The sequence below is a fragment of the Trichosurus vulpecula genome, chromosome 1 (genome assembly GCF_011100635.1).
Source record: "Trichosurus vulpecula isolate mTriVul1 chromosome 1, mTriVul1.pri, whole genome shotgun sequence".
Lineage (NCBI taxonomy): Eukaryota > Metazoa > Chordata > Mammalia > Diprotodontia > Phalangeridae > Trichosurus > Trichosurus vulpecula.
In genome coordinates, this window is record NC_050573.1 from 382,740,157 (window position 1) to 382,754,144 (window position 13,988).

At 41.0% G+C, this 13,988-nt stretch overlaps 1 protein-coding gene across 1 annotated transcript in view; it reads right to left on the reverse strand.

The window, feature by feature from the left end:
* Positions 1-13,988, reverse strand: part of MYO5B (myosin VB) — a 549,419-nt gene that overhangs the window by 121,290 nt on the left and 414,141 nt on the right. The window contains exon 17 of the mRNA XM_036756694.1: positions 8,704-8,790. Coding sequence (XP_036612589.1) covers positions 8,704-8,790 — 87 coding nt within the window. The remainder of the gene's footprint in view (positions 1-8,703; positions 8,791-13,988) is intronic.

Below are 13,988 nucleotides of genomic sequence, written 5' to 3' on the forward strand. Positions count from 1 at the left end.
TAGTGTTCTTCTAAGCTACCAATTCAACATCCCTGTCAAAAAAGAAAATAAAGTTGGAATAGGATGATCTGTTCTTAATTATGTTATTCTGGCTTTAATAATCACTACTTCCCTTTAAATGCTTATAAACCATCCCTTTAAAATGTCCTCATTCTGGAATTTTGGCTGAAATTTACTGCAATTCCAATCAGTTTATTAATCTCCACTGCAGCACTCACAACTATTTGAAGACCTATGGTGATAAGAAACTCACTAACTCCCAAGGAAACGATTTAAAAAAAATAAACATGGAGTTAGATCAATTTTCCTTATACTGAATGGAAGTTCACATCCCTGGAATTTCATCTCACTGCTCCTAGTTTTGTCCTCCTGGGCCAAACAAAGAAAGACAACTTTTTTTCACAAGACAGCTTTTCAGATGTTTGAGGATAAATATCATGAATTCCTTCAGTCTTCTCTTCTGTAGGCAGACCGAATCAGCAACTTTTGACAAATGGCCTTTACTCTTTAGAGTGGGCAATGGATGTCAGGGTGATTAGATTGTTCCCCATATACTTAATAGATAGATAGATACTTAATAGATATTGGTTAAAATGCATTGATGGAATATTCAAGTCAATCATCAGACAGAATCTCCTGAAAAGTGAAAAAGATGATTCTCCCATGAAACCAGGGCAAGCAACTCTGTCCACAATGCACATATTGGTAAGAGCTTATCTGAAGCTAGGGGAATACACTCAGTGGCTAGGAAAAACTCCTTCTAATCCCATCATCCTATGCTTTTTAGTCAATCTCCCTTTAGGGAAGCCCTGTCAACAAATTATCAGTTGAGACCAAAAGAAGGAGAAAAAGAAAGAAGAAATGGAGATTAACCACGGCATTTTTCATATAAACTTTGTACATTCCCAAAGGGGTGTGTGTGTGTGTGTGTGTGTTTTGTTTTGGTAATTGTAATATTGTATATCTTTGTTTCATAGTCCCCAGACAAACCACAACCAGAGTCATGAGTCCCTCCAGAGAGAGACAAATGACTTTACAGTCAAGAGGCATCTTCAGAGTGGGAGGCAGAAAACTGGCTGATGGATAGACTATCTTCTGTTCCAGGACAGTGCATTTATCATTATGCTTTATGTACATTATAATGAACATATTTTTTAACCACTGAGGAGCATTTCAAATTGAATGATACATTTTCATTTTAAATCCTAGTTTCACAGAAGGCAGTATTTCATGGAGAGGGGAAGGGAGAGAGATTAAAAAACCAGACAGGTGTAGCAGAAATTGGAATGGGGGAGGAGTTATCAGGCAGCCAGCTTTTGACTGGAGTTCTGCTACTCCTCTCTTTAATTCATGGTGGGCATCGGACATATGCTAATTTCATTGTTGGCCTAAGAGCTTTGTTGTAAAAAAGAAGCAATGAATGACTGCCCTAGAACCCTTACTTTGCTCAGGCTCCCTGGCCAAGAAGCTCTACCATCTGCTCTGGCAACATGTCCCAATTAACAGACACTCAGAGTAGGGTCACTGAATGAAAGAATGTTAGTCCCGGAAAGGAACTTACCTTCTTTTTTTAATTCCTTCAGCTTTACAGGTGAGGAAGCTAAGACCCAAGGAGAAGTGACTTACCCAAGGTCACATCATTAGCAGATCTGGGTCTCCTGACTTCTAGTGGAGTGATTCTTTACATCAGACCACAATGTCACTTCTACTTTCCCACAGACTCACACCTTTAAACTACTGCTTATTCCTTTCCTAGCCACTGCTTCCTTCTCCTTTTATGTAGTACTAGTAAAAATTTCAGCCTATAAGTACCTAAGCAGAATTGATGCAGGAAGGTGGGGAACAGTTATGATTCCCAAAAGGAAAAAAATTCAAATCATTCCTTGGACTGCCTTGTCTCAAAGTAGGCTTTCTAATTCGCTAAAACCTTTTGGCTGGTCTAGTGAAATTGAAATGATTTTCTTGGGGCGGGGGTGGAGGTAGGGGTGGGGGTGGGAGTGAGGATGATGATAGCCTTGGCAGGATTCAGTATAGATTCATCTGCTAAAACAGGGCACAAAAACAGAGTGGGACCAATAGGAGGACCAACTATAAACATATGCAGTAATTTAGGGGCTTTGGGAAGGCCCTGGTGGGAGTGGGATAAGCATCATGTGGAAGGAAGCATTTGAACTGAGCTTTGAAGGAGGCTAGAGATTCTACAAAGTGAGGGGGGGGGAATGTATTCTAGGCATGGGGACAACTGGTTCAAGGGTGTGGAAACAAGAGTCAGAGGTCACATAAGAGAAGTATTGTTTGGCTGGAATGGAGACTGAAAGTAGGGCGATCAATTAGGAGGTTATTATAATAGCTTAAGCAAGAAGTAATGTGGGCTTGAACCAGGATGGTGGCTGAATGAGTACTGAGAAGGGGACAGAGAGGTGAGGGATGTTGTGGAAGTAGAATCAAGAGACTTGGCAAGTGATCAAATGTGGGGAATGAGATTGTTTGCTAGAGCCTAGGGTGGGTTAACCCCTGAGTTCCACATTGGTAGGGAATAAACATTAAAAAGACTCTCTTAAAGACAAAGAAATATTACCATCTCAATTTCTACTTTCTCGTCAAAGCTTCCACTAATCAAATCACACTAGCCATGCTAATCTGATCTCCTATTACATGGGTAGTTACCACACAGCCTTGTACTTAATTCTATGCAACAGCAGCACATCTTATACTTTTTGTTTAGCCTTGTGAGGTACATAGTAGAAACTCAGTAAATTCATATTCCATTCAATTCATCCAACATTAAGCATCTGTGGTATGCCTGGCATCACATTAGGTAGTGGGTAAGATACCAAATTTGTATAAGATAGAGGAAGGGAAAAGGACAGACACACTGCTCCAAATGAGGGCTCTGGGAATGACTGCCACTCTTGATTGCCTATTAGCTAGCGGAGACCCACTACCACTCTAATAAAGCCTAGTAGGAAGGGAAGGGGCAGAAAGAGAAGAGAGAATGTAGGAGGTAGCAACTTGGGTCCTTTAAGAAAAGAGATTGGATCAACAACCATGACAAAAAATATTTTCCACAAATGTGAAAATGTTTAAACCTTCTCTTCCCTCTCACTACTCTTCCTAACACATATGTCTACAAAAGATAACAAGTAGAAATACAAATACAATGATCTTTCAAGAGAATCAGAATAGTGGGGAAAGATATTCATCAGATCCCCCATTCAGGGCTGTTGAGTTTCCAGGCAACTCAGCTTTGCCAGAAGCAGACATGATTTGAGCCAATTGGAATGAACAGTTAGGAGGTGAGGGGGAAAGCTATTTCCCATATGGGTTCAAAGATTTAATTTGAATATGTTTTCTGGAATGCCAAGGAAAAGGCTGCCTGGATGAGGTGAAATGAACACCTGGCTTCTCTGAAAACTCAAGTCATTTTCTGTGAAGATGAAGCCAAATGGCACTTGAGAAAGGAGCAACAAGGAAGGCAAGCTGGCAGGGAATACCTCCTTCCCACTCAGGGAAGGACAAATAAGGACGTCCAATATTTTTGGCATTCTATGCCATCCCTTGTTCTGTTCCACTCGTCTGGGATGCTCCCTCTCCTCCTCTTGTTCAATCAAAATCCTACCTACCCACAGATATCCAACTCATGTTACTTTCCCAAAGGGCCTTGCTCTAGTACTCCAATACACAATAATCACTGCTTTTTTAAAAAAAAAAATGAACTTGACTATATATGGTATTGTATCGGTTTCTAAATTTTATCTCCCCAGGATGCCTGTAAGCTCCTAGAAGGCATGAGCCGTGTTTTCCAGAAACATTATAGTACCTACAGTGCTTAACTCAGAGCTTAATATACTTTTAAGCATAATCTGAATTATTAATATTTTTGCCATCACTTTATTAAGTCTAGACTATCAACCAAACAAAAAGCCAAGCTCTGATTTGTAGCATTTGCTGAGTTCTAAGACGTAAATGTTCACACTGAAAATTTAACCATCAGGTCTTGAGAGCCTTGGCAACATCTATCAAAAACAGTCTTAAATTTTCAGGAGTCAATGTTATGTTCAAGACATGATATATGATACTTTTATTTGTGACAATGCTCCAGTGCTAGCATAGTTTATTTGTTGCAGGCTCACAGATACTTTGAAGTTTGTTTTTGCCTAACAGAGATTTGTCACCTGTCAATTTAGGAAGAAGAGTGTATAATTCTGATGGTCTTTCTAGGAGTAAGTGCTAACTTGTTGCAGCTTGCAATCATATTGTATACAATTTCTGCTTCAAGCCTCTGCCCATCAGTGTGTGTGTGTGTGGGGGGGAGTCTTTAAAGAATGAGATTATCATTATTACTATTATCGTAGGGCTTGGGATAAGGGGTAGACTTGGGATTTCAGTGATGTAGGGATGTCTCAGAAGAGGAAATTCCTTCGATCAATTCAGATCTGCATGTTCTCTGCAACTTAACAGTCTAAGAGACTTGCCTGGAGCACTGAGAAGTCAGTAAAGGCGACAGGACGTTAGGTCGGCTCTCTAACCACTATATCTTTCATTATTATTATTATTATTATTATTTGTATCATTATTATGCAGAATGAAATGTAGATAGGAAGAAGCACCATTATGAACAGAGTATGTTAGAGATATAAGGGCATCAGAGGCTCTGAAGGTGGCATCTTCTCCCAGTTCTCCCAAGGTGGCTTTTCTGAGAATCAGGTGATTCCAGCAAAAACAGGAGAGATCTTTATAGCCACATATGGGCTGGCAACAAAACTGGAGGCGAGCAGATGGTGATGTGTATTAAGCAGCCTGGCTCTCTGGCTCCACAGCTGGAGCCATTAAATTCTCACCTTTAGGTTCAACTATCCACTATTTTCTGGAACCAATCTGGCCCCTTGGCAAAGGACAGTTAAAAACACCATGGAGGTACAGCTTGGAAGGACCAGTATCAGCCCTGGGGCTGATTCCAGTTTACTATTGTACTCCAGTAACTGTGTTCTAGTAACTTGCTTTTCAGTTCCCTTTTATATGCTGTCTTCCCCTATTAGAATGCAAGCTCCATGAAGGCAGAATCTATTTTTCTTTTTTCTTGTATTTATAACCTCATCACTTGGTACAGTGCCTGCTCATGGTAAGCACTTACTGCTTGTTGACTTGTTTTGTATCCCCTGATTGCTGCCTTTCACACTGAAATTCCCTGGTGTTGTTCCCATGTCTTATTTTCCACCCTTCTACTGTACTTAAATCATTCCCTTATATCCCAAATAATCTGCCTTGTTTAGTCCCTGAATCCCAGGCTGCACTACCTGTTCCCAGACTTCCCTGTTACTATCTGCCTGAATTTCAGTCTGTTTCCTTGACTTTTGCTTTACCTGCCTACCAGAACCATCTACTTGAGACCCTTGCTAGATTTCCCATCTCCCCAAACTTCCTGGTATCACCTGATGCTGAGATTTGCCCCAATTGTCTACTCTGCTCTTCACGGGCCTACGAAATCTCTAGATGGAAATTTCCTTTGTCTGGCCCATCTTGCCACCCACTGAGCCCAAGATCCAACAGGAATATTCCTGTATTATATAAGGCAGCTAGGATTGTCTACAGTTGATTGGGATTGTGTGACCCTTCGATACTTGATTTAGGAACAATACCAGCTTGGTGTGCAAAAGCAGTCCCCAAGAATGATGTATGACATCTTTTTAATTTCTTATTGTGGCTTTTAAAGTGAATTGATATTTTATGAATTTTCTAATACCCCCTTGAGATCCTTAGGCTAGACATACCTTCAGATATCTCATAATTGGTCCTGTGAATCCCTGGCGTAGATGTAGTTTAACCTGATAATTGCAGCTGGAAGCACAGCTTGGCCTGAAGGCCTGGGGAAGTGAGCAAACTGCTTACATGTATGTCCTTAGACTCTAAGCTGATGAGAGTGGGAAAAGCTTTCAGCTCTTCTATTTCTATCCTTATTCCAGCAAGGAGTAGACAATCTCAAATAACTTAACTTTAGCTCTGAACTGTCATTCCATACTCTGTATATCAGAGGTATCCTGATTGAAGCTATCCACAAATTAGCCCATAAAGCATAAGCTGCACTCCTTTGGACAGGACTCCATCAAGTCCCCAGGAACCTCATCGTCAGGAAACTCACCATCCTATAAGACTGCATCAGCCTTGGTCCTCACACCTCATCAGTACCTTCAGTACCCTCTGCCTCCCTGATTGGAGGACTGGAGGGTGAAGCAAAGAACTCCTCTCAATGCCTCCATTTAAAGAGGTACCTTCTATTCCCTAACATCCCTCCCTCAACTTCCTTATGCATGCTATCTTCTCAAATTAGATTGTAAATTCCTCAAGGGCAGGGACTGTCTTTCTTGTTCATATTCATATCCCCAACAGGCATAGAGTAGACACTTAATAAATGTTTATTGACAGCTCACTGACATTTAACACAAAAGCATTGTGTCAGAAAGGCAGCCTCATAGAACACAGAACTAGAGCCAAAAAACCACAGTTCTAGAGCCACCTCAGCCAGTGTGACCTCGGACAAGTCACTTCCCCTAATGGCTCTTAGCCTCTTCACCTATAAAGTGATGTTGGGTTAGATGAGCTCCTGAATTGCTTTTCCACATAAAAATTCCATGCTGCTTGTCAGATCCAAGCTCTGATATGCAGACTTAACTCACAGATTTAGGAGGTGATAAAAGGAGCCATAATTGGCATTTGTAGCAGCCGTACCAATGAAGTGAATTATTGAACTTTTAGCCCTCTTCCCTTTGGCTTTCCCTGAATTAAACGGCTGATACCAGATGCTGCAGGGGATAAGGCGCAAATCAGCTCAAAGTCTTCTAGTCAGGTTGGAAGGGAAAGCAGAGCCAGCTCATTAGGCACAGGGTCATTAGCTGTTTTTGTTGATGCCCCAGGGTCAGCAATGAAATCAAGCAGGCCCTAGGGTGTTTCAAGTCTTTTTCTACAGGAGCTGTGGGGTAAACGATGCACAGTAGTTGAGACATGGAAAAGAAACATATTTTCCCATTCTCACTAGCTTATCACCTGGAAGAGTGTTATTTCAGGTTTTGAAACATGGCTTGGGAAAGCATTTTACCCATACGCCTTACATTTTCAGGCCAAACCTAAATTTTTGTTTTCATCAGCATCTTCCCCCTCCTCCAGGCTCGACATTTGGAGACTTTCTTATGGTTGAGCTGTTTGTGGTTAATTAGCCATGGCCTGTGAAATGATTCCACAGCAGGGGCCAGGAGTGCCTGGTGGAAAGGCTGGGAGGACAAGAGGGAGCGCCATACTGCATCTTCTCCCAAAGCAGAGTCTCAAGTCCTCACATGATGGTGAAGCCCTGGAGTAACAATATCAATAACCAGGAGCAGGGGGAGTCTGTTTGGGAGGATCCAGAATCCTCTAAAAATCAAGAAATTACTTTTCAAGGAGAGTATGATTAATTAAGCTGAAGTGGAATCACTTCATTGTCAACGCCCCGTCAGCAAAAAAAAAAAAAAAAAAAGAAAGAAAGAAAGAAAGAAAACCTCACTCTCCAAACTCACTGATGTCTTTAATTCCCCTCATTCATTCATTCAAAAATACCAAACATTCACTAGGGACAGAGATCCATTTTTTCAGCTAAGGTTTCTATCTTTGTCAAAGTGCAATTAAATTAAGAGAGTTGATCTTAGGAAAAGACATGAAAGATTCTAATAGTATCACTGATGTATAAAGATGAATATGTTACCTCTTTTAGGGATAATTGCGGTTTCAGTCCTTTCAATCAGTGATTCCTTAGAGTGCGAATGAGTTTGTCAGTTCCTTTCCTAAGAACAAGTTTTAATTGGGGGCCAAAGATGGGACTGAAGGTCGTTCGGAGAAAAAGATAAAAGAGAAGCTTTTACTTCAGACCACTGGAATGAAACTGACCTGCCTACTGCCTCCTGATGGCAGTGCACTCCAATTACAGGAGAAAAAAAGTACTTGAGGGTAACATGCACAAATCTAAAGCTCTCAAGTGACAGCTAATATGTCATTGTCCTTTAATGCACAATTTCTTCTGAGATGGAAAATATAGTTCTTAACACCTCCACCCCCATTTTTCTGACCTGCATTGTAGACCAGCCCCAGGGCTACTTCACCACATCTTGAAGACATTAGTGGTATGCACACACATCCAGAAGACTGTGGCTCTAAAGGGGATGCCAGATCTAGGAATCCCAGGACTGTGGCTCTAAAGGAGATGCCACATCTGGGAATCCCAGGACTGTGACTCTAAAGGAGATGCCATATCTGGGAATCCCAGGAAGGCTGGATTAGAGTAAAAGTTCTTGACCTCTTCTGCATCATGGACCTCTTTGGCAGACTGGCAAAGCTTTGGATCTCTTCTCAGAACACAATTTTTTAACGTGTAAATACACAGAATTGCAAGGGAAACCAATTACATCAAAATACAGTTGTTAAAATATACATATTTTTGTTTTGCATGATGCACATGCATAATCTATATCAAATTGCTTGTCTTCTGAAGGAGGGGAGAGTGGGAAAGAGGGATGGAGAGAATTTGGAATACAAAATCTTAAAAAATGAATGTTAAAATTCTTTGTTTATATTTAGTTAAGAAAATATAAAAACTAAGTGTTTAAAAGTATGTACTTTTTTTTCAGAACAAAGTCACAGCCCCCAGGTTAAAAACTCTTGGATTGCTGGGCACATTACCTGGATGGATAACCAGCTGCACTGATACGGATGGTCTCCAGTACCCCACAGGCTCTGAGCTGCTGGACTGCTCTTTTTGGATCAAAGCTGCAAAAATCAAAAAGTTTTTTTTTTTCAAAATCTACAAACTACTGTAATAGAAATATGAAAAAAATTAAATGTTCCCCCCCAAAGTTGATTTATTAGGTCTCTGCTGCTAAAAATAGGCCATATAAAAATCAGCCTGCACCTATGAGCTCAAGGCCTGAAGTCAAACAGGAACTAAAAGAAATTAGACTACAAACACACAAACTATTCCAACAGTTTCAGAAGTTGGGCTATTGCTTGTGCTGTTTCCATTATCTGGAATTTGTACTCCTTAGCCTGGACCAATTCTACTCATGTTCCAAGGCCCACATTGCTATTTCTCTTTCACAAAACCATCCCTGATGACCCCAGCCCACAGTACTCTCCCAGATCTCTGAATTTCTAAAGCCCAGACTCAGCTGAGGCCTGTACTCAAAATCAACATGATATAATCTAATGCTTCCTTACAGACTGTCAGCATATTATCTGTTTGACACATCCAAGTCTTTGTCTCCTCAACTGTAGAGTGAAAGCTTCTTGAGGGCAAGGACTGTGGCTCCTATTTCTCAGCACAGCATGAGCCCAGTGCTGGGCACGTTGTGTTCATTCAACCAACAGCCAAATGAGCTTTTACTATGTACAGGGCACTGTGGGTGGCTGCTATGGTAGATACAAAAATAGGCTCTAGGATCTAACTGCACAATAAGGGAAAAAAAGGCAAATAACTGCACTGCAAAGCAGCATGTGAAAAACATGATATGAGAGAAATAAACAAAGCTCCGTAGGAAATCCACCAAAGGAGATCTCTCCCAGCTGGCTGAGGTGATCAGAGGAGGCTTCATGGAAGAGGTAACACTTGGGCAGGGCTGCTTAAAAATAACTCCCATTTCAAGGTTTCAAGAGGGCTTTCTTCACAACAACTGTGTGAAGATGACAGTGGGAATGGTATCCTCTCCATTTTAAAGACTAATAAAACACATCAATAAAACTAAAAGTGTAAAAATGAAAAAATGCATGAAATAAAATTAAAAATAAATATTAGGCAATTAGGTGACTTGCATAAGTGGAGAACTGGGACTCAGACTTCACCCTGTGGATTCCAAGATCAGGGCTCTTTCCATAGTACCTCACTGCTTTAATAACATTTTAATAATATGATTTAATATTATCAAATAATATTATGCATAATAATAATTTAATGAAATACATATTGATAGGATGACTGATTCTCTCTGCCATCAGCCTCATCAGTTCTCTGACAACACTAAGTATGGAAAAGATGAGGTTGATCTATGGGGCTAAGACATTTATGACAATGGCCAATAAGATGCAGCTGGCTTCTAGTTAATTAAAGTAAAACCTTTACAAACATTCACTGCATCTTCCCCACTGGGGATTGAAAGAGCACAGTCAAGGTTTCATCCCAGGGCCATGTTTTGGAATCCTGGAGATTAATGTTGATTTTACTATAAACCTTGGCTGGGGAGTGGGCAGACTGCTGCCTCAGTTGGACTAATGAAGACAGATTCTTTATAACTCCGGGGCAAAGAAAGGCCTGGGCAGTTCCTCCCCAAGCTCATTTGTTACTTTCTCTCTGATGAGGCCAGTGATTCTTTTCCTAATTGGGTAAGTCAGTTCAACCAGGAAATGGCAGTGCATTTCTCTTACGAGTTCTTAATCAATTTCTTTTTCCACAAGCATTTCTTAAGCTATTCCTATGTGCCAGGCACTATCAGATTAGGATTCAAAAACAAAGCACACACATTTATTTGCCTTTAGAGAACTTACATTCTATGGAGAAGAAACAACAAGAATATAAGTAAGCTTGCAAAAGCCATGTATGAAGCAAACACATGTTAATATCTGCTAATATAACTTCCTGTGTTAAGTCTCCCTATGTGAACCTCCGTCTGCCTGCCTTCTATTTGTGAGGCCATGTAAGGACAAATTCATTCATTAAATTATTCAAACACTTATTAAGTGATCATATGTGTTGTATATATAATATATATGTATATGTTACATATACCTATATATACCCACACATGTGTGAATATATGTGTATACACAGATATATACATAAACATACACACACAAAATAACATGTGCTACTAAATATAGAAACCAGGAGTCAGAAATGATCTTTCCCTCTTCTGACCTAGCATCACTTGTGGACTTCTCTTATGTACTTTTATCCCAGTTGTATATCCCTGCCTCATCTCCTACTATATCATAAATTCCATGAGGATAAAGACCCTGCCTTCTGAATCTCTGTAACTCCCTATGTGAACCTCTTAGGCTTATCAGTGTCTCTAAACATAATAGTAAATGTTTATTGATTGAAATTACAAGGCACTTGCAAAGGGGCTGGGGGGAAACCCAAGGCTAACTATGGCACTATCTCTCCTTGTCCTCAAGAAGCAGAGTCAAAGAGGTGTGTGTATGTGTGTACACAGGTATGCATATATGTATATGTATATACACATTTATGTATGTATACATATATATCAGTAATCATCATAGAAGATGGAATATAGTAAATACATAATAGAAATAACCAGAGTGCTATGGGAATGTCCAGGAAGAAGAATCACAGAATTTGGGGGTTGGAAGGGGCATCTGGGATCATTGAATCCAGTCTATAGCTGAGAGAGAATCCTCACTTAAATATACCCGATAAGTAGTCAACCAACCTCTGACTGAAAACTTCAGTAAGCAGGAACTCACTACTTTCAAGGCATTCCATTCTCTGTCCAGACAGCTCTAATTATTGGAAATTTTCTCCTTATATCAAACTAAAATCCATTTCTTTGCAAATTCCACCCATGACTCCTAGCTCTATCATTCAGGGCCAAACAGAACAACTCGAAGCCCTATTCCATGATGTGGCTACTTCAGACTGCTGTGAGCTACTTGAGAATCATGGCCCTCAAACCCTACCCTGCAACCCATCTTCTAGTTTCTAGTCTCTTAAAATGACCACCATACAGCACGGACATAAGACTCTTTGCCATCCTGGATTCCTTCCTCTAGATATTCTCCAACTTACCAATGATCTTGCTAAACTGTTGCTCCAAGAACTAGAGAAGAAAATTTTGGCTGAGAAAGAAAGAGAGAAATTAGAGAAGGTTTCATAGAGAAGGTGTCACTTTACCTGGGCCTCAAATGATGGAGAACATTTCAACAGGATGATAACACAGCCAATGGCTCAAAGACTTTGCAGGGGTTGGGGAACCTGAGGCCTCGAGGCCACATGAGGACCTGTAGGTACTCAAGTGCGGCCCTCTGACTGAATCCAAACTTCACAGAACAAATAAGTTTGGATTCAGTCAAAGGGCCACACTTGAGGACCTAGAAGGCCACATGTGGCCTCGAGGTCCCAGGTTCCCCACCCCTACAAAGTTTAGGAGATTGTTAACCTTTCTGTGCTTCCAATTCCTCAACATTGTAAAGAGTTCTGCTGAACTTACAGGGCCTGGAGAATGGTCTAGTGAAAGAGACCAGATTGGGAATCAAGAGGCTCAAGCCCTAGTCCTGGCTATTTTGAGCAAGTAGTTTCATTATCTTGAAGAGTTCACTAAATTCTCACCCCTTTTCTCTCACCCCATTTCCTCTTGAAGAGGTCACTAAAATCTCATCTCTATTTCTTCTTGAAGAGGTCACTAAAGTCTCACCTCTATTCTTCTCAAAGAGGTCACTAAAGTCTCACCTCCATTCTTCTCAAAGAGGTTACTAAAGTCTCACCTCCACTTCTCGAAGGGGTCACTAAAATCTCACTTCCATTTCTTAGAGAGGTTACTAAAGTCTCACCTCCATTTCTCCTTGAAGGGGTCACTAAAATCTCACCTCCATTTCTTCTTAAAGAGGTCACTGAAGTCTCTCCTCTATTTCCTCAAATTCAAAATGGGGATAAAAATACCAGCCCTAACTAGTTTACAGGGTTATTGTGAAAATCAAATGAGACGACAAATGTGGGGAGTGATTTTTATTCTTCCCTCTCCTAAGGGTCCAGAGACTAACTAAAAGTGAAAGCAGCAGAACCTCCAGTTCTCCCATCTCTCTTTGCCTTAAAAAGAGCATTTCTATTCTGAGTGACATTGGTGCAGTGGGGAAAGGGTTGAATTTGGAGTTAGAGGGCTTGGGTTTGAATCCCAGCTCTGTTATATACTACCTGTGTAACCTTGGACAGGTTAATCTTCTTGTGCCTCAGTTTCTCCATTAGTAAAATGAAGGAATTTGCCTAGATGGCCTCTAAAGTCCTTTGCAGTTCTAAATCTAGGATCCTATAATTGCATCAGGCCAGTATCATGTATTTAGGGTCATTTATTTGGGGAGAGAAATATACTAGGAGACAAGATAGTTGGGAGGAATCAGCCCCTTTTCCCTGTGGAAGGAGAAAAGACAATGGTATGGCCATCCCTAACTGAAAACTCACCAAGGACCATATTGTCAAACTGCACATCTTCCCCACCCTCTGGGAAGAATCTAAATTTACATTTCTCTTCCTGCTGAGACATGCACTTTCAGTAGCCTAAGAAGACAGCTGGGTGCAGACTCTTTCCGCCACAATTTGGTACCCTCTCAGGAGTTGCATCCCACTTAAATAATTGCTCCACATGCTGCAAATTCTCCTTTCCCTTCCCCCAAGCCCAGCAAGATCTGGCAGCCTGGGCTCAGGACACTATGACTGTCTTGGATCCCTAGATGCCAAACCCAGAAGTTCACTTTCAGGAGGTCAGGCCAATGCCCTCAGACAAACGAGGAGCTGGTGAATGTGAATAGGTGAGCTAATCATGGGGGAGAAGCACATTTAGACTCTAGTGGCTTCCTCAGGGTCTGGAGAGACTATAGGAAGAGAAGGAAGGCAATCTCAAGATGTCAGTTGGTCAGTCACAGTCAATAAGCATTTATTAAGTACTTAATATATAACAGGGCAGCCAGGTGGCACAATGCGTAGAATGCCTGACCTGGAGTCAGGAAGACTCATCTTTGTGAGTTCAAATCTGGCCTTGGATACTTACTAGCTGCATGACCCTGGGAAAGTCACTTAACCTTGCTTGCCTCAGTTTCCTCATCTGTAAAAAGGAACTGGAGAAGGAAATGGCAAGCCACTCCAGTATCTTTGCCAAGAAAACCCAAACAGAGCATGAAATGACTAAATAGTGGTGTGCCAGGCACTGTCTTACGCACTAGGGAACCAAAGAAAGGCGAAACCATGA